Source organism: Neofelis nebulosa, chromosome 1, assembly GCF_028018385.1.
Source record: "Neofelis nebulosa isolate mNeoNeb1 chromosome 1, mNeoNeb1.pri, whole genome shotgun sequence".
Lineage (NCBI taxonomy): Eukaryota > Metazoa > Chordata > Mammalia > Carnivora > Felidae > Neofelis > Neofelis nebulosa.
This window is the reverse complement of record NC_080782.1, coordinates 104,196,549-104,222,556: the sequence shown is the minus strand read 5'-3', so window position 1 is coordinate 104,222,556 and position 26,008 is coordinate 104,196,549. Positions and strand designations below refer to the sequence as shown.

General features: G+C 39.6%; 2 protein-coding genes across 12 annotated transcripts in view; one reads left to right on the top strand and one right to left on the bottom strand.

Moving 5' to 3' along the window:
- Positions 1-26,008, top strand: part of CDK7 (cyclin dependent kinase 7) — a 93,048-nt gene that overhangs the window by 41,693 nt on the left and 25,347 nt on the right. For 3 of the 9 annotated variants that reach the window (XM_058730498.1, XM_058730452.1, XM_058730432.1), the window contains one exon: positions 1,885-5,269. The exons of 1 other annotated variant lie outside the window; for it this stretch is intronic. In XM_058730498.1, coding sequence (XP_058586481.1) covers positions 1,885-1,979 — 95 coding nt within the window. In that variant the 3' untranslated portion in view covers positions 1,980-5,269. Of the gene's footprint in view, positions 1-126; positions 323-532; positions 776-1,884; positions 5,270-19,236; positions 19,821-19,874; positions 20,692-21,088; positions 21,970-26,008 lie in introns of those variants that run through there. 5 more of the 9 variants (XM_058730460.1, XM_058730491.1, XM_058730434.1 and 2 more) reach the window with 5 other exon arrangements.
- Positions 1-26,008, bottom strand: part of CCDC125 (coiled-coil domain containing 125) — a 31,735-nt gene that overhangs the window by 1,569 nt on the left and 4,158 nt on the right. The window contains exons 1-11 of one of the 3 annotated variants that reach the window (XM_058730416.1): positions 23,767-24,903; positions 22,064-22,413; positions 19,447-19,505; positions 17,883-17,969; positions 17,020-17,097; positions 16,232-16,317; positions 9,135-9,217; positions 7,467-7,582; positions 6,619-6,726; positions 5,293-5,467; positions 769-905 (exon numbers count right to left, since the gene is read on the bottom strand). In XM_058730416.1, the coding sequence (XP_058586399.1) occupies positions 769-905; positions 5,293-5,467; positions 6,619-6,726; positions 7,467-7,582; positions 9,135-9,217; positions 16,232-16,317; positions 17,020-17,097; positions 17,883-17,969; positions 19,447-19,505; positions 22,064-22,373 (1,239 nt within the window). In that variant the 5' untranslated portion in view covers positions 22,374-22,413; positions 23,767-24,903. Of the gene's footprint in view, positions 1-768; positions 906-5,292; positions 5,468-6,618; positions 6,727-7,466; positions 7,583-9,134; positions 9,218-16,231; positions 16,318-17,019; positions 17,098-17,882; positions 17,970-19,446; positions 19,506-20,393; positions 20,506-22,063; positions 22,414-23,766; positions 24,904-26,008 lie in introns of those variants that run through there. The other 2 variants (XM_058730408.1, XM_058730421.1) reach the window with 2 other exon arrangements.

The window sequence follows — 26,008 nt, the reverse complement described above, 5'->3', positions numbered from 1 at the left end:
TTTTTCTCAATGTTCTGTCTTCAATCTGTTAAGTCAGTCAATGTAAATACATTAATTAAATAAGTTAATCTAGCAATCCCCAAGTATTATGCTACACATTACTGAGGACTTTTTTTTTTTTTTAAGGAAGAACAGAAGTTTCCTTCTGCTGAAACTTTTGTAGGTCATCTGAAGAGAGAGGAAAAACATACACGTGGTGTGTGTGTGTGTGTGTGTGTATAAATAATATCAACATGTAATTACCCCTGCAAGAGAAGGCTGAAGTTCTTTATATGTGAAATTTTTAAAATATATTTATATGTGAATAAATGACTTTAACCCTCTTGTATAGATAAGTATGTTCATATAGCATGAGTCTTTTAGTTTAGTTATATGAAATAGGGATAATGATTCAAGATATAAGGTGTGAGAAAGTTGCCTTGTACATTTTAAAAATTCCTGAATTAAGCAAAAGGTCTTGTCATGGAATGTATGTGTAAATGCAGATGACAGAGGTACCTGCAGTTAATTACAGGGAGCCCCCTCTTTTCAGAGGTGAAGCTTTAACTTGTACAGGAAGAACATGGATGGGAGAAGTGGGAAGAGCATGCAGGGAATTTAAGGAGATGAAGATCAAAACTGGAGGATGGTACCTCAGCTGAGAAAAGGGCATAAAAGGCAAGTACAGAGTACTGAAGAACGGAATTTTTAAAAAAAGAGTTGAATTAATAGGAAACAAAAAGATTAGCTTAACCACAACTTCTAACAAGAGAAAGCAAAAACACTGACCAACTCTGTTAGCATCTTAAAGACTTCCTGAGGATTATCCTGGTCTTCAGTCTTCTTAGAACTGTTTTCTGAAGCGAGCATACCCAGCAGTTTCTGCCCTAAGGTCTTCTTACTTCCTTGTGATGGTAATCCTAAAACTGAACATGCAAATCAACTGAAACATAAAAACCCTCACTCATATACTTCCAGGAAAAGAGGTAAGTCTGAACCAAGGATAATTCATTTGTAAATCAGTCAAGAGGTGGTTCTCTTCTGGAGAAGTCTGGTGAGTCAGGCATCAGTGTAGTGGGAAGAGAACACAGACTTGAGAGGCAGGATGGCAAACGGAGGTTGAGTGGGTCACAGTGTAAGGACCCAGAGCAATGCCCTGCCTGCCGCTCTACTCCTCGGCTCCCAGCGATAGCTTCCCTCGAGAGAGCATGCAGCCCACATTACCAGATCATCTCAGTCTTCCAGAGGAAGCAGCAATCCAGATGTGTGTGTGAAGTCTTCCAGTGTTAAATGTCAGCCACTTACCAACATTATTTGACAACGCTATGTAGACCCAACAAAACATGTCTGCAGGCCACAAGTGGTCTCTAAACCATGCAAATCCTGCGTTACAGGAGAAAGACCTGGACTTGAATCCTCATTTAGCCCCGTACTCAGTGACCCTGGACAAGGTCTCTGTGCTTTTTTTCTTCACTGTAGAATGAGAATAATAGCCTCCATGCTTCAGGATTGCTGTGTCATTAAATAATAGAGCACAGGGGCTGGGAGAAGGGAGTGGACAGTTAGTGTTTAATGGGTAGTTTCTATTTGGAAAGATGAAAAAGTTCTGAAGATGGATGGTCTTGATGGGTACACAACAGTGTGAATGAAGTTAATCTTATTTAAATATGGTTAAAATGGGGGATGCCTGGGTGCCTTCGTCTCAGCTCAGGTCTTGATCTCATAGCCATGAGTTCAAGTCCTATGCTGGGCATGAAGTCTACTTAAAGTTAAAAATGGTTAAAATGGTAAATTTATGTATATTTTAGCACAGTTAAAAAAACAAACAAACATGTAGCCCAGGTACTGACCTAATGTTTAAAAGTCCACATCTTGAAATGTGTACACTGATGATGTTCTTTATAGAAAGGATGCAGTTTTATAGCAGAAGGTACCAAAATTGTGGATTTATACAAAGAAAACATCAAGAATGCCTTTGGAATGCTCTGCAAATGGCCTAATGGAAAACTGAGAACAGATAAAAGACAATTCCCTTTCCACCCAATTCTGATAAACCACAGCTACCGGGGCTCACTCACTGACCTCTTCCTCAAGCAACTTCGACAAAAGGAGAAAAGCCAGACAAGTTGATGTGCTCATTAGCTTTGATGAGTGAATGAATCTGCATCTCTATTTGTAGTCTTAAAAAAAAGAAATATGCTATAACCTATCTCTCAGAACTCGTCTAAGCTGCCATATCAACAAGAAAAGTTAATGTCTTCTAAGATGTTAACCACATACAAGAAACTGATCTATGGCAACTTCCTGTCCCTCTTCAGATTACTGAAATACGTGAATAAAATGAATCAGTCTTGTCACTCAGAAACTGACAAAGAGTAGGGGCACCTGAGTGGCTCAGTCGGTTGAGCTTCCAACTTCGGCTCAGGTCATGATCTCACAGTCTGTGAGTTCAAGCCCCGCGTCGAGTTCTGCGCTGACAGCTCAGAGCCTGGAGCCTGCTTCAGATTCTGTGTCTCCCTTTCTCTCTCTCTCTGCCCCTCCCCCACTCATGCTCTGTCTCTGTCTCAGAAATAAACATTAAAAAAAAGAAACTGACAAAGAGCTACTGACACTTGTATGGACTTGTAAAGGCCTTTTGGAGATGAATCAGTTATTTTAAATTCTGCTTCCAGTCTCTTCAGGGCCTTAATGGAAAACAAAGATCAGGAGCTATATCTGTCAAATCATATTTTTAATGGAAAAGTTTTTCAAGTTTGTCATTAGCTAAGAAAGGCAGTCGTTCTAGAATATAAAATGAGTATGTATTCAAGTGCTGAAATGAATATTAATCTACCTCTTAGGAAAAACCCATTTTGTCTGTCTAGCACTACCTTTTTGGCCAACTTCCACGCACACAGTGGGTGGTCTTCTGTGCAGATGACAGAATGTGGCAGGCTTTCATAAGATTGTTCTAACCATGCCTTGCCCTTCGTTTTCTTTCTCCCATAACTCTTCTCCTCATCTTCCATCAAAACAAACAAGCAATTAAATTACATTTCCAAAGGGATTTGCCTTCAGTTCACATCACAGAACAGCAAGGTTGTGCTTAAAGAGAACACCTTTGAAAATTCGGCAGTCCAGCTCCTATCAAGGGCTTAGCTTAGAAGAGGTGCCTGAAGATGACCTACACATTTGTGGTCCTTGAAAGAACTAGATATTAACATTTTCCATCAATTCCTAAAAGACTAAGTATATGGACTATGTTTGCATATTTGCCTGGCAGAATCACCTACATTGAGTTGGGCACTAAGGTTATACCTTTGGCTTTTATCAAGGGATTATTATAGATAACAGCCATATAAATGCTGATTTTATATTTATCATAAATGATTGTTGGGGACTTAGACATTACATTAGCCAGCTCAGGGATTTTTGTTGTAAGTCTCATGTCAGAAAACCATTTTAGAAATTAATTTCAGGACAGTGTGGAATGCCTCCTTAAGAGTCAGTGTTGAGAGTTACGATTTCCTGTGTTGCCCTGACTTCCACCTGATAAACAGTCTAAATACAGAAGTCTTATGATCTGCTTCTGTCTACTTTCATAGTTCTTGTTTATCGCTTCCTTTTTTATTTTCCCTATATTTTATTTTCCCTCTATTTATATTTTCCCTATATTTTATTTTATTTTCACATCACTTGACCTGTATATTATTAGGAATATGTACTACTTGAGAAAAAATTAAAAATAGGTATCTTATTAAAAGTTTCATTTTTAATATTCTAAGACTCATATTTCCAAAGTTCATCTGAACACGAGAAAGATTGGAATTAGGATTATTGGTTTTGACATATTAGAAAATATTTAGAAATATAGTCATCTCAGAATTTCAATATTAAAACATCTAAACCTACAAACTTCACTATATAATCTTTCTTGACTAATAAAAGATTTCAAGTTGGAATTTTAAATTGAAGCAATATGAGTTGCACTGAATAATACTGATGAATAAAAACTGATACTGAACATTTAGAGAAACTAAAATTTCTAAAAAATAACAGCTACTTTGATTTTATTGGATGATCTACTTCCAACTGTCATTTTTATTCTTTTATTCCATTTTTATATATTTTGTTCACACCAGTACAATACTGAAAAATGGCCATGAACACTTGATAGGTTTGTGAACAAAACTTAACCCTTAACTTGTTTCATTTTTATAAAAGTATTTTATTAATATTTCCAACTTAAGATTTTTCCTCTACTCCTCATCTCCTTTTAGAATCACACATTTCAGCAAAGTTTAATTAGATATACTTCATGTTTGGGTTTCACTATTTTTTTTTTTTTAATTTTTTAATGTTTATATTTTGAGAGACAGATGGAGCGTGAGGAGGGGAGGGGCAGGGAGGGAGGGAGACACAGAATCCAAAGCAGGCTCCAGGCTCCAAACTGTCAGCACAGAGCTAGATGCTGGTCTCAAACTCACAAGCTGTGAGCTCATGACCTGAGCTGAAGTTAGACGCTTAACTGACTGAGCTACCCAGACACCCCTGAGTTTCACTATTTTCATTATGACGTCTAGGCAGTTTCCCTTTAATCACCTAGCACTCAAAAACTTTCCCCACTAAACATGGTCTTATTTAAATGAGATAGTTGAGGGGCACCTGGGTGGCTTTAAGGGTCTTTTCTTTTTCTTTTTTTTTTTTAATTATCTTTGAGAGAGAGAGAGAACACGAGCAGGGGAGGGGCTGAGAGAGAGGGAGACACAGAATCTGAGGCAGGCTCCAGCCTTCGAGCTGTCAGCAAAGAGCCCAACACAGGGCTCGAACCCATGAACAGTGAGGTTATGACCAAAGTCAGCACTTAACAGACTGAACCACCCAGGCACCCCATGGCATCTGACTCATGATTTCAGCTCAGGTCATGATCTCACTATTCTTGAGATTGAGCCCTGTGTCCGGCTCTGTGCTGACAGCTTGGAGCCTGCTGGGGATTATCCCTCTCCCTCTTTCTCTCTGCCTCCCTCCCCAACTAGTGTGCACACACACTCTCAAAATAAGTGAACAATTTTTTTTTAAGTAGCTTAAATGAGATAGTTGAGTAGTAGAAAAGATTCTACTGTTTTATGGTTTTAGTGATCCCAATATTTCTTCTGCATATGTAATGTCCAGTGACCCCTCCTTTCTTCCCATAGTTGCTAAGTTTTGTAATAAATCACAACTGTGATACTTTAATTATATTCTCCTTTCATTTAACGGTGCATAATCAACTTTGATTATAATCAAAAACAACTAAAATTGTACCTGATTATTGCCATTATAATTCATATTTACCATCCTCCTTAAGGTGCTTCCAATTTATCCATTTTGTTGCTTTTTTACACATTTTATCCATTTGTGTCAATCTTAGTGCCTGGTCATTTTTCCTCATTAATTGTTGCTCAAATGCAATTCTGAATGCATCTGCCATTATGTAAGCTTCTTCTTTACTCTTCTGCAAAAGTCCCAACTAGTTTTGAAAGAAAGTTTGACAGGTGTCATATGCAAAACTAGAACAATTCTTGCCTGAATGCTGAGTAACATTAGCAAATGTAGTCTCCCTGCCTAGCATGTATCTGTCAGTCTGATCTATTTCATGTGCTTAAACTAATTAGTACATGCTGATTCCCCTCTACAGTAGCTGCCCACTCTGAACTAGATTACCAGAAATTTCCTTCCTGGTGCCCGATCATTCCTTGTTAATCCACTTCTTGGACCTTACCTCATTACCACAGAAAGGCCTTGTGTGTGTCCTGCCCAACAAGTAAGAAGGCAGGATGCCAAAGGCTGCATTTCCATTCTGCCTTGGGCCGGTCTAGACAGTATCACTGAAAATAATTATGAATCTCACCTTTTAGGTATGTGCCATAACTGACCCTGACTGATCTTTGTAATCTTATGCTTGTCTTAATGAACTGCTAATTTTTAGCTGTTATTTTTCCTATGTCTGAAGACTTGAAATTCCATACCTTTGATAAAGGTAAAATATTTTTAAAATTATGGTCCATGTTTGTATTTGTTATAACTAACTATAATGGCAGTCGTCATTTAAGTGCCAGCACCTGCATGGTGCAGTGCTAAACATTAAATGTCTGCCTCTTCTATTTCCGCAAAACAGCACAATAACTAGTTATTATTCTCTGTTTTAACATATGTGTCCAAACCCACACACGTAGAAAATACTAGAGCTATGACTCAAACCTAGGTCTGGCTGGTACAAAGGTCCCTTCAGTGTACCTTGCTGTTTTTCTGCTAAGCTTCATGTTAATCTCCCCATTTATCAGTGTTGTGGATCCTAGTGATTTTAAGCATGAGCTTTTTCCTCTAATTATAAATAGAGTAATTTGGGGACCATTTATAGAGAAAAGAAACATAAACTTAGGAAATATTAACTATAAACTTAGGCAAACAACTTTATGTTGCCATAGTATCATGCCAAGTACTATTTGTATTTTGGAACCATGTAAATAAAATCCAGTTTGTACGTTAATTCTATCACATAAAAGTAAGCCTAAGTTCCACAGCCAGTGACTACTAAAACGAAGCTAATTATTGCAGATATTTCCCTTCTATCAATAGAGAAAAAAAAAGCTTTTAGTGTTTTGATAATATGGTACTTACCTCCTGTTTGAGCTTAAGAAGCATTTTCCGAGCCGATGCCGCCATTTTGGCACAAGCACAGGGACTCCCTCCGGGACCATGGCAAAGGCAGGCTCTGAGGACAGCAAGCTTTAAACCCAAAAACATTACTCCCATTACTGAGGGTCGCACTACCTAGCTGCACACAAACGCAAGGGCACTTACACACATGCACATTTATATTCGAGCATGCAATTCAAAGAAATTGGAAAGAGAAACAAAAATAGAAGAAAATTGACAGGATTTCAGGATCCAACCACAAATGAGGAAAGAATGTTACTACTTGGAACAAATCCATAAAGGAGTTCTACCTTGCTTCTTTTCTTTTTCCAAAACTTCTAAGTTGGCACCAGTTTCTATGGTCTGAATCCCTGCCAGGAACTTGAAGTAATATTAAAATCTACCTTGTTGATTTGTGAATGAGCTTAGCCTGGCTGCCCAGCATTTACTCCTGCCAGCTCCCACCAGGGAGAGGTGCATGCTTAAAAATGATGAATGAATTTTAATATGTCAGGAAAATAATCATCCCTCCATTTCTAAAAAAATACTTGTGATTGTGTCATGTGAGACACAGCTAACACAGCTTATGCTAAAACTATAAAAATAAGAAATGGGGTAGGAAGTGGCCAGCACATGTCCTAGTGTACCAGAATGTAATGCATGGTACCAGTAAGGTTGAGGAACTGTCCTGGGGAAACCAATGGGCCTCTCTTACCCTCAGTCTCAAATTGCTAAGTATAGTGCTATTCTAGAACATGTCGCAGACGGTGATGGGGAAAAGGAAAGTAGAAAATCTCCCTCTTGTTCATCTTTCATACCTGCCTACCTACCTCAAGACCTGAAACCTCTGTAAAACCACATTTATCACGGCACTTGTGTTCCTGAGCTGCCATCTGCTGTTTGATCTCCAGCATGGCGAGGGCCTCCAAATACTGTCGATTTAAAACTAGGAAGGGCCAAAGAAGAGTGTTAGTTATGCAGTCTGACTCCGGCCTCACCTAAGCTACTGGTTATACCAACATCATACACTCACTTCTTACAAGCAGTGCATATGTAGACATTGCCTACCAAAACTGCACAGCCAGAAAATCTGATAAAATAGTGGGTATCAAACGAGATAACAGATACTTAACATTAGATGAAATGTTACTGTATTTAATGTGGAAGTGTCCAAAGTCTGGTCTTCATTTGCTCAAAGAAAATTTGTAGGATTTTCAAAGAACATACAAATGCAAATTATTTGCACTTGCCAGATCTTGAGACCACCAGATGGTGAGATCTCATACATTAATGTCAAATGGACCAGCTATCCAAACTCTATTAGACTTCTATTAGGAGTTTTCACAAGTTCTCAACCATTTATAACAAGAGCGGTCCTATATCCTGGAACAGAAAATCGTGACTTCTCCCCGACTTGTTTTAGAGTGATGTGGTAGAGAGGGAGTGGATGTGGTTATAGGCTGCTGCTTTCCTGAACTAACCTAACACAGGTGAAATCTCCCATCTGCTCTAATCACGGGTATGGAGAAGCACCATTTTCTCTGTGCAGTTCTCACCCAGGAGCTCTGCCACTATTCACTTACTAGACTACAGAAAGTGCCCCTCTCAGGCCCATGACCTGATTCAGAACTTTGTCTCCTTCAAGCCACTACCTTAAAACAGTTTCTGCTAAGAAGGAAGAAACAAACATCTCTTAAAATTATATAAAAAGTTGATGCCATCTTAATATTCTTAAAACATCTTGGAGGCGCCTGGGTGGCTCACTCGGTTAAGCGTACGACTTCAGCTCAGGTCATGATCTCATGGTTCGTGGGATCAAGTCCCACCTTGGGGTGTGCACTGACAGTGCAGAGCCTGCCTGGGATTCACTCTCTCTGCCTCTCTCTCTCTCTCTCAAAAAATAAATTAATAAACTTAAGAAATATATTCTTAAGATATCTTAAATTCTTTTATTAACTTTTGTCATACGGTGACTTATTACATAAGGGGTGTGTGTGTACACACATATAGGTAAAAACTTTCAAGTCTGTAGTCAGTCAATATCTTGAAAAAGCAAAAGTGCTGGTATTAGCCTTAATACTATTAGAATACATTCCTACTAATGTCCCCCCAAAAAACATGTACTTAGGTTTCTCAAATATGAGGTGCTCTACCATTTTGTTTTACACTGAGTAGAAAAACAAAAGGATAACGGGAGAATGGGGAGAAATGCTTACAGGGTTTTACTTTGGAGTGATGAAAATCTTTTGGAACTAGATAATTGTGCAACATTGTGAGTGTTATGAATTATTTACTTTTGAATGGTTAACTTTGATATGTGAATTTCATCTTAAAATTTTTTCATTAAAAAAAACCTAATGATGCATTTCTTGGAAGTACGTTACTTCTAAATAATAGCACTTTGTTTATTGATACGTATGTTCTTAACATAGGACACTAAAACTGATATTTTAACATAATATTCTTAAGCAATCATCAAAATAATGCTCTTCACTTACGTGCATTTTCCGACTTCAGCATTTTAATTTCTTCTGTTTTCACATTCAGAGTTTCCTTGAGGACTGCATTTTCACAGTTTAGCCTGGAAAAAAAGTACCCTCCAAATAACTAAAACATTAACATTTCATTGTTTTTGTTAATTTTTTTGATGTTTTTATTTATTTTTGAGACAGGGAGAGACAGAGCATGAGCAGGGGAGGGGCAGAGAGAGAGGGAGACACAGAATTTGAAGCAGGCTCCAGGCTCTGAGCTGTCAGCACAGAGCCCAACGCAGGGCTCGAACTCATGGACTGAGATCATGACCTGAGCTGAAGTTGGACGCTCAACCGACTGAGCCACCCAGGCACCCCTAACATTTCATTGTTGAATGAGAATATTTGTATCCCATAATCAGAAAACAAAAACCCAGATAAAATTTTTCCTACTTCAAAACAAGCTAGAACTTATATGTGTCACAAAACAAAAACAATTTAGAGCGTGGTAAGATTCTGGACATACTCTTAACCCTTCTGTATACTCATCTGAGAAAGAATCAGAAGTATCTCAAATTAAAAAATAAAAAATAAGGAGGGGGGCTGCTGGCTCAGTAGAGCATGCGACTCTTGATCTCAGGGTCATGAGTTCAAGCCTCACATTTGGTGTGGAACCTACTTAAAATAAAAATTTAGGGGAGCCCGGGTGGCTCAGTCGGTTGAGCGTCTGACTTCAGCTCAGGTCATGATCCCACAGTTTGTGAGTTCAAGCCCCACGTCAGGCTCTGTGTTGACAGCTCAGAGCCTGGAGCCTGCTTCGGGTTCTGTGTCTTCTCTCTGCCCCACCGCCCCCCCCCCCCCCCCCCCGCAACTTGTGCCCTCTCTACATCTCTCAAAAAATAAATAAATGTAAAAAAAAGGAATTAAAAAAAAAAAAAGCCTGTTTCTCAAAAAAAAAAAAATTTAGGGGTGTCTAGGTGGTTCAGCTGAGTGTCTGACTCGTGATTTCAGCTCAGGTCATGATCTCACAATTCTTGAGATTGGGCCCTGCATCAGGTTCTGCACAGGCAGTGCTGAGCCTGCTTGGGATTCTCTCCCTCTCTCTCTGCCCCTCTCCTGCTCATGCTTTGCTGTCTGGTTCACTCTCTTTTTGTGCAGACTTCATAATAAAACCTCTTTTGCTAGTTCTGCTTAATTGAAGAATATCCTAAAAGGCAGTCTACTGACAGGTGCAAATCTGGGTGTTTGAATCAGAATTTTCTGGATTCTGTGCAACGAAAACAAAATACAAAAACCAAGACAACACTATTAAATTGGCATAAATTAAGATTTGTGACATTCTCTTGAGGAGGCACTTTTATGCATTGCTAGTAGGAATGCAAAGTGGTACAAGCCTTACAGACAAGAATTGGATAACATCTAATAAATCTACATATGAATTGACCTTTTGATCCAGCAATTCTAAGAATTTACACCAGAAGTACATCTCCCAACAACACAAAAATATATATGTCAAAGCTGTTTACTGCAGCACTGTTTACAACTGCAAGATACTGGAAACAATCTAAGTGCCTATATATGGGAGAATAGTTGAGTACACTATGGCACATCCACACAATGGAGTGGTTTCCTGGATATATTGTTAAAAAGGAAAAAGTGCAAAAGAATATGCACAGTCAGCTGTTCTTTGGTGTAAGAAAGAAGGAGAAATAAGAAAACAAACATCTGCCAATTTGTGCAAACAGAAACAGAGGAATGATAAATCAGAAAACAGTAACTGGTTATCCATATAGATAGTGAGGGGAAGGAAAGATGGCAGGTTGGGAATGGGGTAGGGGCCCTGGGGGGAGAATGACATTTCTGAGTATACCTCAGAATAGTTCTGACTTTTGGAAACATGTCAGTGTTTTATAAGATCAAAAATAGATCAGACGAATAAATAAATCAACAAGGATGACGAAACAACTCTAAAACAGAATATAGATAAAAACAAATGAATTTAAATGAATTGTATAACCACAGAAAGAGAAAAAAAACTAAAGTCAGTTTTGAACACTTGTTTTGACTGGATCCCCTCAGGCGAGAAACAAAACTGCAAACAAATACTGAACTCTAGTTAGTAGGTTTGATTTTGCAATGGTGTGTATTAGCAATTCTAAAGGTACTTTCTGCATATTGGGTGACAACAAATAAGTAAACATTGGGTGAAAAGAGCCAGGTTTCTCACTGGAAGTTACAAATATGGAAATGGGCAAGGCTCAAATGCACCCTGTGGTGGTGGGTTGCAGTTGAAGATATGGGTGTGAACTCAAGGGTTCTGAACAGAGAGCGATGAAGAGGTAGATGTATATGTCAGTGTGTGCGTGTGCATTTCCAGTCGTCCTCTCAGAGGACCTCTTAGCAATGACTTCCAGTAGCCATAAGCACACCTAGCACTAAGATCTTGATTTCTAAACACCATTCCCCGCTAAAAGGAACCAGGAATCCTTGGAAAGATGCCAATATTGTAAGCATAGTGGCCTATTACATCTTTGTACCAGAAAGCAAGAAAGTGCTCCAACAATAACAGGGAGGTCAGAAAGCCACAGGAGCCAGCTTGAAGGGGCTCCCATTGACTGAAGTTGGAAAACTGTATGCAAAAAAGAAATTATGATAGTAACCCATTGAATAATGCAAGAATTCATGAATCCATTTTGGTATAAACAAATGGGGGGGGGGCTCTTAAAATGCCAGCAAATAAATATAGAAGGAATAACAGAATTAGAAAATTACCATTTGGCAGCCGTCATAATAATGACTGCTTCAGGCAGAATAAGCAGTGGATGTAAAACTAGTGGGTGAAAATCCGATAAATCACATAATCTCACAGCATCTCCCCACAAGATGCTTACTAATCACAAGGGGGAAAAGGATGGCTTTATAGTGGAAAATGAGGGCAGATACCACCCCTTAACCAAATAGTCAACATTCATATGCGAGGAACGGGACAAATCCACATTGCAGGGTCCCTGATATGATGCACTAATAACACAACATTGTTTCAGTAGTAATAGTGCCCCAAATGCATAACCTGAATCGAATTCAGAAATACCAGACATTTCCAATGTAGTATATTATATAACCACCCTGTCCTCCTCAAAAAATGTCAAGGACAAAGAAGCACTGATAATGTTCCAGATGTTTTCCCCTTCCTTCGCCCTCCCTTACTCCTCATAGCTGTTTCAGATTAAAGGGGACGGAAGTTTAGATATGACAACCAAATGCAATGCGTGATTCTGGACTGGATCCTAGAACACAGGAATTTTTTTCTTTTGATATAAGGGTATTATTACTAGGATAATTAGCAAATCTAAATAAGGGCTGTAGGTTAAACAAGAATATTAGGAGGCACCTGAGTGGCTCAGTCAGTTGAACATCCGACTCGGTTTCAGCTCAGGTCATGATCTCAGGGCTTCGTGGATTCAGACCCCTCCATCGGGCTCTGTGCTGGCAGCACAGAGCCTACTTGGGATTCTTTCTCTCTCTCTCTCTCTCTCTCTCTCTCCCCCTCCCTCACTCTGTCTCTCTCAAATAAACTTTAAAAAAATAGAGTATTAGGTTAATGTCTTAATTTTGATCATTTTACTATGGTTATGACAGAGTTATGTCCCTTTTTATTTCTTTCTTTATTTTGAGAGAGAGAACATGGGCAGGGAAAGGGCAGAGAGAGATGGAGAGAGAGGATCTCAAGCAGGCTCCCAGCAATCAGCACAGAGCCCGACAAAGGACTCAAACTCACGAACTGGGAGGTCATGACCCCACCTGAGATCAAGAGTCAGACGCTTAAATGACTGAGCTACCCAAGCGCCCGAGTATGTCCCTTTTTAAAAAACACAAACTGAAGTATTTAGAATAATGAGGCCTTATATGCAACTTACTCTTAAATGGCTCAGATATCTATCTGTATCCACATATGTAACTATAAAGAAGAAGACAGAATGTTAAAGCAAATGTGGTAAAGGGTTCTACTTTGGAGAATCTTGAAGATATACAGGATTTCTTTGTACTATTCTTGCAACTTTTCTATACATGTTCAGTTATCTCAGACTAAAAGTTAATAATAAATTAAAAATTAGGTATTAAAGCCATCTATAATCCCAGATATCAAATCAGTTTATCAGTGACTGACTTTATAATATGTGTATGTTATAATTTAAAGTTACTAAATAGAGGCGTCTGTGGCTCAGTTAAGCGTCTGACTTCGGCTTGGGTTGTGATCTTGTAGTTCGTGGGTTCGAGCCCTGCGTCGGGCTCTGTGCTGACAGCTCAGAGCCTGGGGCCTATATATGATTCTGTGTGTCCTTCTCTCTGTTCCTCCCCTGCTCATGCTCTGTCGCTCTCTCTCTCAAAAATAAAGATTTTAAAAAATTAAAAAATAAAGTTACTAAATAAATTCATACTAATAAAAATTGCTTAAAAGATATATGAAAAACAAATGCCAATGATAAAATAACTTGGAAAACACGGCTCTTACACTGCTTTTTATTTTTTAAATTTTTTTTTTTTTTTCAACGTTTTTTATTTATTTTTGGGACAGAGAGAGACATAGCATGAACGGGGGAGGGGCAGAGAGAGAGGGAGACACAGAACCGGAAACAGGCTCCAGGCTCCGAGCCATCAGCCCAGAGCCTGACGCGGGGCTCGAACTCACGGACCGCGAGATCGTGACCTGGCTGAAGTCGGACGCTTAACCGACTGCGCCACCCAGGCGCCCCTGCTTTTTATTTTTTTATGTTTATTTTTTGAGAGAGAAAGAGAGAGCAAGCCGGGGAGGGGCAGATATAAAGGGAGAGAGAGATCCCAAGCAGGCTCCATGCTATCAGGAGAGGGCCTGACACAGGCAGGGCTCGAACCCATGAACCGTGAGATTTTGACCTTAGCCAAATCCAAGAGTCAGATGCTTAACCAGCTGAGCCACCCAGGCACCCCTAAAATTTTTTGTTGTTGTTTTTGTTTTTTTTGAGAGGGAGAGAGAGAGAGGGAGCAAATAAGTGAGGGGCACAAGGAAAGACAGAGACAGAGAGGTAGAACTCACCTAATGTGGGACTCAAACCCACCAACCAGGAGATCATGACCTGAGCCAAAGTCAGATGCTTAACAACCAAGCCATCCAGGTGCCCTAGAGTTTTTTTATTTTTTAATTTATTTTTAAAATTTTTTTAACATTTATTCATTTTTTTTGAGAGACAGAGACAGAATGTGAGCAGTAGAGGGATAGAGAGAGGGGGAGACAGAATCTGAAGCAGGCTCCAGGCACAGAGCCCAACATGGGGCTCAAATTCACAAACCATGAGATCATGAGCTGAGTTGAAGTTGGTCACTTAACCGACTGAACCACCCAGGCACCCCAAGTTTTTTTTATATTTTATTTTATTTTTTATTTATTTTATTTTATTTTTTGCCTAGCATTTTTTTTAATTTTATTTTTTTTTAATTTATACCCAAATTAGTTAGCATATAGTGCAACAATGATTTCAGGAGTAGATTCCTTAATGCCCCTTACCCAGTTAGCCCATCCCCCCTCCAGTAACCCTCTGTTTGTTCTCTATACTTATGAGTCTCTTCTGTTTTGTCCCCCTCCCTGTTTTTATATTATTTTTGTTTCCCTTCCCTTAGGTTCATCTGTTTTGTCTCTAAAAGTCCTCATGAGTGAAGTCATATGATATTTGTCTTTGACTAATTTCACTTAGCATAATACCCTCCAGTTCCATCCACGTAGTTGCAAATGGAAATTTTTTTATTTTTATTTTTAACATTTATTTTTGAGAGAGAGAGACAGAGAGACAGAGTATGAGTGGGGGAGGAACAGAGAGAGAGGGAGACACAGAATCCAAACCAGGCTCCAGGCCCTGAGCTGTCAGCATAGAGCCCGATGTGGGGCTTGAACCCACAAACTGCAAGATCATGACCTGAGCAGAAGTTGTGCACCTAACTGACTGAGCCACCCAGGTGCCCCTTTTTATTTTTAATCTTTATTTAATTTTGAGAGGGAGAGCACGCCCATGCAAGCGGAAGAGGGGTAGAGAGAGAGGCAGACAGAGGATCCAAAGTGGACTCTGGGCTGACAGTAGAAAGCCCAATGCGGGGCTTGAACTCATGAAGTATGAGATCGTGACCTGAGTCGAAGTCAGATGCTTAACTGACTGAGCCACCCAGGCGCCCCTAAAGTTTTTTTTTTTTTCTTTAAGTTTATTTTGTGAGAGAGAGCACGTGCAAGCTTGAGCAGAATAGCAGAGCAGGGGTGGATGTGGGGGGCGGGGAGGGGAGGAATTCCAAGCAGCGGGATCTCCAGTCTCACAGTGTAGAGCCTGATGTGGGGCTCGAACTCCCAAACAGTGAGATCATGACCTGAGCCACAATCAAGGGTTGGACGCTTAACAGACTGAGTCACCGAGGTGCCCCTTACATTGCTTTTTAAAATACAGTTTAGGGGCGCCTGGGTGGCTCAGTAGGTTGGGCAGCCGACTTCGGCTCAGGTCATGATCTCGCGGGTCCGTGAGTTTGAGCCCCGCGTCGGGCTCTGTGCTGACAGCTCGGAGCCTGGAGCCTGTTTCAGATTCTGTGTCTCCCTCTCTCTGACCCTCCCCCGTTCATGCTCTGTCTCCAAAATAAATAAACGTTAAAAAAAAGAATTTTTTTAAAAAAAATACAGTTTATAGGGGAACCCAGCTGGCTGGCTCAGTTGGTAATGAGTGCATGCAACTCTTGACCTCAGGGTTATGAGTTCAAACCCTACTGTGGGCATTAAGCCCAATAAAATATAGTTTATTTATATTATATAAAAAGATAATACTAACAGAAAAATACGGAACAGTGAAGTGGATAAGCAGTAAGAATTTTATAATATTCATGGTTAGCTCACAGAAGGAGAAAAGAAAGCCTAAGCTACATTTTATACACACTTTATGGGGTGCCTGGCTGCCTCCGTCAAAAGAGCATGTAACTCTTGATCTTGTGGTCATGAGTTCAAGTTCCACATTGGGAGTAGAGATTATTTAAATATTAAAAAAATAAAAATGTAAGTAATAAATTATACACACTTTAGAGATTTCCAAAGAAAAAGTACAGAATAAAAATATACAAACCTGTCATATTTTTGAGTCCATGATTCTTCTATATTTTTAAATCTATTCTGATCAAATTCTATTTCCCATTGCAAGGCATTTATTTCCTATAGAAAGAAAATAGGACTTTTCATGGAAGATTACTACAAATAAATCATTTCAGGACATTGTAAATAGCTGAAATAAATCATTTAATCATTTAACAGAAATAGGTTAAAGAGAAACTAATTATTGTTCAAAAAGAGTTTATGACATTTAAAAACACGTACAACATGCCTCTTTAGCACTCAAGAAGAGCTTTGCCAAAGCTTACTTACTATGAGAAAAATTTCACATTGTTTAGCTTCAAAATTTGCTTCTCAGAACCTAGATTCCTCATCGCCCCCACCCCCAACCTATACAGACCCAGAAGCAAAATCCATTCCTGGGAGTGTGAGCCCAGGACACTCCCATCAAGGGAGGGTTCAGGAGGAACAGAACAAGACCTTCCAAGGTGACCCCTTACTACTATTTTCGTGACAATGAGGTGGTCAGAAAGAGGCAGGCTCTGCCAAGCAAGCAGAGAAGGAGCAAAAGAAAAGAAAATTTATAGTAAGTGTCAAGCTTCCTACTACCTTAAAATGAGGAAATAAAAGAAATCTTAATTGTTTGCCCTTGTAACAATATGTTTTGGGTTATAAGTTCCAAAAGGGACGGGACTGTATAAAAAAGCACAACAAACAGACATCCATTAGTCTTGTGGTTTTTAAAGGAAATGCTATTTGAAAGCTTGGTAGTTTGAACAAGTCTACACTAAAAGTGGCAAATACCTTCTCCAAGGATCTCTTTTGTTCCATAGTTTTTTGAAGCATCACTTGAGTATGACTTGTGGCTTTGCCAAATATTGCCTAAGAAAAATAAAAATCATACAAGTATACATTAAATTTCTCATCACTCCTTTATGCACAGTAAGGTTCACATTTTTATTCTAAGACAGTAGAAAACCAGAGAATTTCCACAGAGACCACCTTTTATGGAGAATTTGATAGTTTAAAAGTCAGCAGATCTTCTCTCGGCTCTCCTGATGAATAGAGTGAATGAATGAATGAACTTTCCACACAAAGACTGGTACATGAACAAATAGAGCAGTGTTACTCATAACAGCCCCAAAGAGGAAACAATGTAAGTGCCCATTAACTGGTGAATGGATACACAAAATGTGGTATATCTACACAATGGAATATTATTAGGCAATAAAAAGGAAGAAAGTACTGACACGTGCTACACCATGCAGGAGCCTCAAAAACATGTTAACTAAAAGAATCCAGACACATGTCGTATCATTCCATTCATATGAAATAGAAAAGACAAATCCAAAAGACAGTAAGATGACTGGTTGTCTAAGGTTGGGGATGGGAATGGGGAGGGACTGCTAATGGATTAGAGGTTCCTTCTGGGGAATACTGGGGAAATGTTCTAGAATTAGACTGGTTAGTCTAATTAGAGATGGTTATCCAACTCCAGTAAGGATAAATTGTATGCTGAAAACAAGTGAAATTTATGGTATATAAATTTTACCTCAGTAAAAGTTTAAAAAAAAATCTACGCCTTCAAAAAAGCTATTTTAAGCACAGACGCTTTTGTTTTAAAAGATAAAACCATACTACCTAAAAATTTAAAAATAACTTCTTACCATGCTTTGAAGAATTTTCAGTGCTTCTTCTTTACCCTCAAGTTGTCTCTGAGATGCCTCAAGTTCAGTTTTTAAAATTTCTACCTCCTAGGGAGAGAAGTAAGATTAGTCTACCCATCTGCAAGATATGCAACCCCAAATGTGGATAGTTTACATGTAAGCTCAGTGTGCACTGACTCTAAGCACTTTGACCTTATAAAAGAGGTTTGAAATTCCTCCACTGTTCATAAGTGGCCCAGGCAGACTTTACACTGAGACTCTTACTATCCAGTTGTAACTACAAGTCCACATCTTTTGCTTTTATCCTTCTAGACCACACAGTTAATAATCTGAAAAAAATCTTTAGAGCACAAAAATAAGCACATGATCATCCACAAAGCTATAGTAGCTATTATCGGTTGAACTGTCCTCCCCAGCAAGTAAAGATATGCCCAAATCCTATCTCCTGGTACTATGAATGTGACCTTATTTGGAGACAGGGTTTTTGCAGATATAATCAGGTTAAGATGAGGTCTTACTGGATTATATGGGCCTCAATCCAATGACTGGTGTCCTAAGACGAGGGAAATGTGGGCACAGACACAAAGGGGAGAAGGCCACGTAACAGTAGAGGCAAAGACTGGAGTGAAGTGGCTATGAGCCATGGAATGCCAAGACTGTCAGGGGCAACCTCCAGAAGCTAGGAAGAGGCAAAGAAGGATTCTCCTCTAGACCTTCCAGAGGGAACATGGCCATGGCCAGCTGACATCTTGATTTCAGATTGGTAGCCTCTAGAACTGAGAAAAAATCTCTGTTGTTTTAGCCACCTATTTATGGTGCTTTGTTACAGCAGCCCTAGAAAACGAAAATGGTAGCTTTCACCAGAAGTCACACACACACACACACACACACACACACACACACACACACACACACACTCTAAGATGGGCTTCCTCCTTCCCAAAAGACAGGCACCCCGCATAGAAATTCCTACTGTCAGCAGGGCCTCAGAGCACCTAGAATACTTTCTGGTCTTCTGATTTCAAAGAGGTTAAAATAAGTCAGCTTATTTCAAGCCTCACGCACAGGGAAGACAGATGGAAGGAAGTTTATAACTGTTCTCTCCAGGAGCAGATTAGAGAAGTCATGAAAGATTAGGGGTGAGAGGTGAATTGGAGGGCATGTTTACGTAAAAAGCTTTCTTGAGAGATGAGGATAAGAAACAGGAGGCCAGTTGAAAGTTATGAGCTTTACACTGTGGCTCATGCAGAATATGTGGAAAGCCAACATTGCCTTCCATACAATTTTAGCATTACTTAAAATATCCATCAGTGGGCTATATTCTCATGAGAATTTTTTTTTAATGTTTATTTAGTTTTGAGAGAGAGAGTATGTGAGAAGGGCAGAGAGAGGAGGAGACACAGAATCCAACACAAGCTCCAGGCTCTGAGCTGTCAGCACAGAGCCTGACGCAGGGCTTGAACTCATGAACTGTGAGATGATGACCTGAGCCGAAGTCAGACACTTAACCGACTGAGCCACCCAAGTGCCTCATGAGACTTTTTATAGAAGCCATAAGACTTACCTCTAAAGCATCATGAAGACGTTGCTTTAATTTGACATTTGACAATTCTGAATTAGAATCTATTAAGGGGGAAAAAAAACCCACTTCAATACATTCTTTAACTAGTTGAGTACAGCACATCTGTTTATAAAATATCAAATGCAGCTTTGTGCCAAGAGGAAAGAACTGTAACAAACCAAATAATGGTAAAAAATAGGTAGCTTAAAACATTTCACAAATGAAAAGACACATACTTTTGAATAAAAAGACTTTAAAAAAAGGAGTCTCTACTAAACTGTTGTTAATGAATTGGTTAATTATTACATGCAAAACAGTACTTAAAAACATGAATGTTGGTGAGTGAAATAAATTTTGGTGTTTGGCTTAAGTTTGATCAATACAGTGATATGAATATCTAAGAAATAACCTGAATTTAATTTCTTTCCAAGGAGAATGACTAGAAGTCTCCTGTAACTTCAATTATTCTCTCCTTAATGTGATCAATTGACACATTAAACTGAGCTTCCCAGGAGCTTCATTTTCATTGTGGTCTCACTGGCAATAGAAAAACATTAAAGTGGTAAATTACAAGCAAGAAGATTAAGAAGAAGTAAAAGGAAGAAAAGATTTTTTAGAAAGAGTATTTTGAGGGACATTAAAAACTTCTCGAAACAATTTTTTTCTTTGCTGTTCTGAACTTTCACTATGGCGGTTTCCAACGCAAAACCTCAATCTTGGTTTTACTCTGATGACAGGGGCTCCAAGGAGGGACAGGTGACACTGGTTTGGCAATGACATGTTGCGTTGTAGTAATCCTTGTGGTAGGCAGAGCAAGGGCCCTAAAGATGCCCACATTTTAATCCCCAGAACCTGGACAGACATGGCAAATGGGACTTTTCGGTGTAATTAAATTAAGGACTGGATTAAATTAATTACCTGGATTATCCAGGTGACCCCACTGTACTCACAAGGGTCCTTATAAGTGAAACAGGGAGGCAGGAGAGTCAGTGTCAGGGTGAAGCAGTATGAGAAAGACTTGAACAGCCATTGCTGCCTTTGAAGATGGAGGATGGCGGCCATGGGCCAAGGAATGCAGGCGAGCTCTAGAAGCTGGAAAAGGCACAGGAATGGATTCTCCCCTAGAGTCTCCAGAAGGAATGCAGCCTTGCCAACAACTTGGTTTTAGCCCAGTAAAACCCATTTTGGACTTCTGACCTATAGAACTGTAAGATAATAAATTTGTGTTAAAATTTTTAAGGCATTAAATTTGTGGTGACTTGGAAATGACCTATTAGCAATAAGAAACCAATACAATATCCTTACCTAGGACCAGGCTAATTTGAGATAAAAGTCTGTAACCCAACAACACAGGAGCTCATACTTTTACTGTCACATATTTATATCCCAGTGGTTTCCTCATATTTTTATAAAGGTATTTTAGCATCTTGTACTGTTTTCAACATCTTGCTTGCAAAGCAGAACCCATCCTCTATACGTGATGAGGAATTAAAAGAATAATATATAAATAATCCCATGCTAATTTCAAGAAGGATTCTGAAAGATGGTGATAAAATCCCCATCTGCTACATGCTTTTGGCAAATCTAAAACCATGTTTCTTACATTATTTTCATGTTGTTCTAATTTGTGTCTGTTCCACTCTAGTGGGGGAAGTTTTACAACATGGATTACAAAAGATTCAGCCAGATAAAAGCTGTGCCACCATGTAGGCATGGAGTCACCCCTGGGCTCCCAACCATTTTGGAGTTGTAACATTCTATCACAGTGTGATTCTGAATTTTGTTCTTTCCTTAATAAATGGCATAATTGATTTTGGGTTATGATAAATTATGATTCATTTTTTGAGGGGCACCTGGCTGGCTCAGTCCATGGAGTATGCAATGCTTGATCTCAGGGTTAGGAGTTCAAGCCCCACATTGGGTATAAAAGTTACTTTTAAAAAAGATTAATTTTTAGAGGGAGGATTTCATGACACTCCTAAAATAACCAGAAGCATACATGTTCTGCCTGGAATACTCCTTCCCCAGATAAGTACCAGGCTTGGGCATCAGTTCACTCCAGTGTTCAAAAGCCACCTCCTTAGAGAGGTGACCCTGGCCTGACCCTTGCCTGAAATAGCATGCCCCGACCCCTCCAGATACTCACTATGCCTGCACTTAACTACTGGGAGATTTATTTTTTCTCTCCTCTACTAGAATGTGAACTGTAACATGGAGACTATTTTGTTCACTAATGTTGTTCCCAGAGCCTAGAACTGCCCCTGGCACCTAACAGGTACCAAATAAATATTTGAATAAGAAAAAAATACTTGAATAAGAAAAAAAAAAAAAAAGATAACACACACCACTAAATCACACACCCACAAAAGCAAGGTAGGTAATCACTGATATCACTAACATATCTGTATTAATGCAGAATAACTACTGTAGTTCACAATTTGTGCAATACTTGGAAATGAAAACATGAGTTACTTTTGTACTATCACCAATCCCAAGAGGCAAATAAAGATGAATTCTCAAAATCCACTACAGTGACCTGTTGTCATGTGTTGCAAGGGTGAAGGCACTGATGAAATCCACAGGGGAGAAGAAGGAGGGAGAGGGATCGAGGCATTCTTACCAGTGCTACTTTGTCTTCTGTGGTGGGAAGTGCTGGACTCTTCAGGGTGTGTATCTTGGGAGCTCTTATGCCTGGAATACTGAAAAATGGCACCACTTCTTTCTTCCCTCATTCCTGGAAAGGGGGGAGGGCTAAAGTTCTTTCCATCCGATCTTTTTCTAGATGTAGACAGATGTGAAACTTGCACTTCATAAATACTGCTGGGCCTTCTCCCGAGGCCATACCCTAAGTCGCCTTCTGCCATGTCATCGTCCTCGGTTTCCCAGGTCGGCACCTCTGCCTCACTCGGCGGCCTCACCACCCTGCTCATCAGCCAGATGCCGTATTTAACATAAGGAAAAACAGGGTATCTGTGGTTAAGAGAAACAATTTAAAAACCATCAGTATAATAAAGTTGGGGTTTCGAGGGGAGAAAAGTTTCTTTCTCTATTATACAGGCACGACTATCCCAGCGATGCATCAGCACACAAACATCTCTTGCAATCCGGTTCAAGATGTTTAACATTTAAGGACTTCAGCCTCTTATTTCAAAGACTGCAGTGAATTATAAGGAAGCAGGAAAACCTTTTACTGAACCCAGTAATCTACTGATCAGGATAAAGCAAATCAGACTTTGCCAAGGAAAGAGAAGGGGTTTGGTTTTCACCAGCCTAGGAGCTACGTGAAATTCAGGGAATCCCTGCAAAACGGAACTTGCAGGGAGTACATAGAGCACCCTGCCCCCGTCCCTTCATGGCCTTGCGTGCACTTCAGGTGCTCATGGCTCTGATAGCCTGTCCTGTAGCCCTCTGTGCTATGGGAACATCTTCTGTTTTTCTGCAGACACAGCAGGGTTTTTGTACCTGAGATGATGATAGGTGGGAAGGAAGGAAGTACCCCCTCTCTTTATCAGACTGTGTGTTCAAGGCCCTCCACTGTTTTCACAACACAGCATAGAAGTCAAAGTCCTTTTGATGGCTCGCCTCTGACTGCATGCCCTCCTAGGCTGGCCACCCTGGCTGGCTTCCCCAGCATTCCTGGCGCAGAGCTGGGGTTCCCTCTGGCTGGAACACTCTTCCCCAGACAGTTGCTCAACTGGTTCCTCACCTCCTATGGGTCTTTCCTTCAGTGACACCTCAGTGACTGATACCAGATCTAAAATTGCAAACTCCTCCTCCTCGTGCTTCCCTGATTTATTTTTCCCCTAGCACTTAGGGCCTTCTAACATAGCCCTCTATATTTTACTCATTTTTCAAGTCACACCACTGAAAGGCAGGAGGTAGTACAAAAGTGGGAGCCTAGCAAAGCCAAAGGTGATTCTGCCCTGCCTATGATGCCTCTCAAAAGGCCGAGTGACCTAAAACTTTTCCTCTGCCAGAGCCCAAACCTGCTCAAGATGGCCCAAAGTGGAAAGTAAGGTCCATAAGAGTAGAAAATTTTGTCTTTGGGATCATCACTGCATTCCCAATGCTGAAAACAGTATCTGAGACATAATCAGAGCTCAATAAATACTTTTTAAATAAGGTGAATGAAGGAATAAACAAATTCCCTTCCTGTAGGGCAGAAAAATAGTCACCTCGGCAAGACTCCAACCTGAATACTGGGAAGCTAACTGCCTGCCCTTCTTCCCAGAAGAAAACATTCCAGATAAAAATGCCTTACAGAGAAATTACCACCACTGAGCCCTCCCCATGTGAAGACAAAGGACCACTGTAGGCACCTACCTGTTGGCTGCAGAGCACCTTAAATGCTCGGCCTTGTTCTCTTATACACAGTAGTACAGGAAGAACTTTCACCACCAGGCATTTCAGAATAGCTGTTTTGCTGTAGTTGTTTAGAAATATCTCATCCTTTTCTCAAGATTCATTTTTTATTGTTTTTTTTTTTTCATCTTTATTTTTGAGAGAGAGACAGAGCATGAGTTGGGAAGGGACAGAGAGAGAGGGAGACAGAGAATCTGAAGCAGGCTCCAGGTTCTGAGCTGTCAGCACAGAGCCCTGACACAGGGCTCAAACTCACGAATTGTGAGATCATGACCTGAGCTGAAGTCAGACACTTAACAGACTCAGCCACCCAGGTGCCCCAAGATTCATTAAAAAAAATAAATAAATACATAAATACATACATACATACATCTGACATCTCTTCTAAATATATCCTGCTATTTAAATAATTGCTTACCAGGACTTTAAAAAATAATTAAATCTTAAACTTGCATTTTTTAGTGAGATGTTTCTCTTATTCTTCCACTATTAAAACCACACAAATGGGGCACCTTGGTGGCTCAGTCATTTAAGCCTCCAACTCTTGATTTTGGCTCCCGGTTTGTGAGATTGAGCCCTGCATCAGGCTCTGTGCTGACAGTGTGGAGCCTGCTTGGGATTCTTTCTCCCTCTCTCTCTGCCCCTTCCATGTGCTCTCATGAGCTCTCTCTCAAAACAAACAAACAAATAAACAAACTTAACCACCCCCCCTCCCCCCACACACACATAGTTGAAGAGGTTTCTGTTGTTTTTAGGGTTTAAAGTACCATATACTTTCAGTATTTGAAAGCCAAGGCCCTTAAAGATTCGAAGACATAACATCATAAAAGAAGGTAACTGGATAGAAAGACACTCAACATCAGTAGTTGTCAGGGGATTGTAGATTTAAACTACAATGACAGTCTGTTACATACCAGTGTCAATTCTAAGTATTGCTGGGGATATAGACATATGTAGTAGGCAGGAGTATAAAATGGTACAGCCACTGTGGAAAATTTTGGTAGTTTCTTTTAAACAAGTGATCCAGCAATTGTATTTTTGATATTTACCCAAGGGAAATGAAAACATATGTTCACACAAAGATGTATGGATGACTGTTCACAGCATTACTCAAATGGGCTCCAAACTGGAAACAACCCAGATGTACAACAGAAAAACAAATTGTTAAGTCCATACAACAGAATATATTCAGCAATAATGAATTTCTAATACATGTAACAACGTGCATGAGTCTGAGAGACATTACAACGTGGATGAGTCTGAGAGACATTATGCTAACACAGGAAGCCCATCCTCTGTGAAATTCTGGCAAAACTAATATATAACGGACAACAGATCAGTGGTTGCCTAGGGTGGAAGGCTGACTGCAGAGGGCAGGAAGGAACTTTTGGGAGGTGGTAGAAAAGTCTTGGTTTTGACTAGAGTGATGGTTTGTCAAAACTCAGCATTCTAACAATGGTGCATTTTATATGTAAATTATGCCTCGATAATAGGTTTAAAAACTTTTAAACACAAAAAATAAGGGACCTTTAACTGCATTAGGGGACAAGATGAGAAATGTGTTGATCATTTGTATCCTTCTAGATAAGCAAATTACTAAGCTGGATGCTCTAAATCAGCAAGAATTTCTTTTTCAATGATATAATAATAGCACTTGTTGTTTCTTTTCTGTGTGCTAGGCACTATTTTAATGTTTTTCTTAGAGTATTCCATTTAATCTTCACCTTTCAGGACAATAGTGTTATTAAATATAGACAATTAGCTAACGAGAGGTTGAACCAGATTCTGAATCCTGACTCCTAATGTCAGAGACACTGTGACACTCTTAGCTACTGCTTTCTGTCACTGGAAGAATCTGAATGAGCGTTACATCAGAATAAACCACGTTTCTATCATTTATGACATCAAACAGTACTAAAAGTAAAAATCTTTTTCCCCCCAAATTTTTATAAAATCATCTTTGTTCCTTTACAAGTTTATTTCCTAAATAAGTAAGTTTTTCTATTTTTATTCATCAAGATAGACAGGAAATAATCCCTAAGGAGCTATGTTTTACCTCTAATGCAAACTCCTGCTTATAAATGCACTCTCACACCTTTGTTAAGGAGGGTATGCTCAGGGCTAGGCAGCCAGCAGTGGAGAAAATGGAATTGGTCAACACAAAGGAAAAAAGTAGTAAGAGGAAAGAGTAAGCAATCACAGT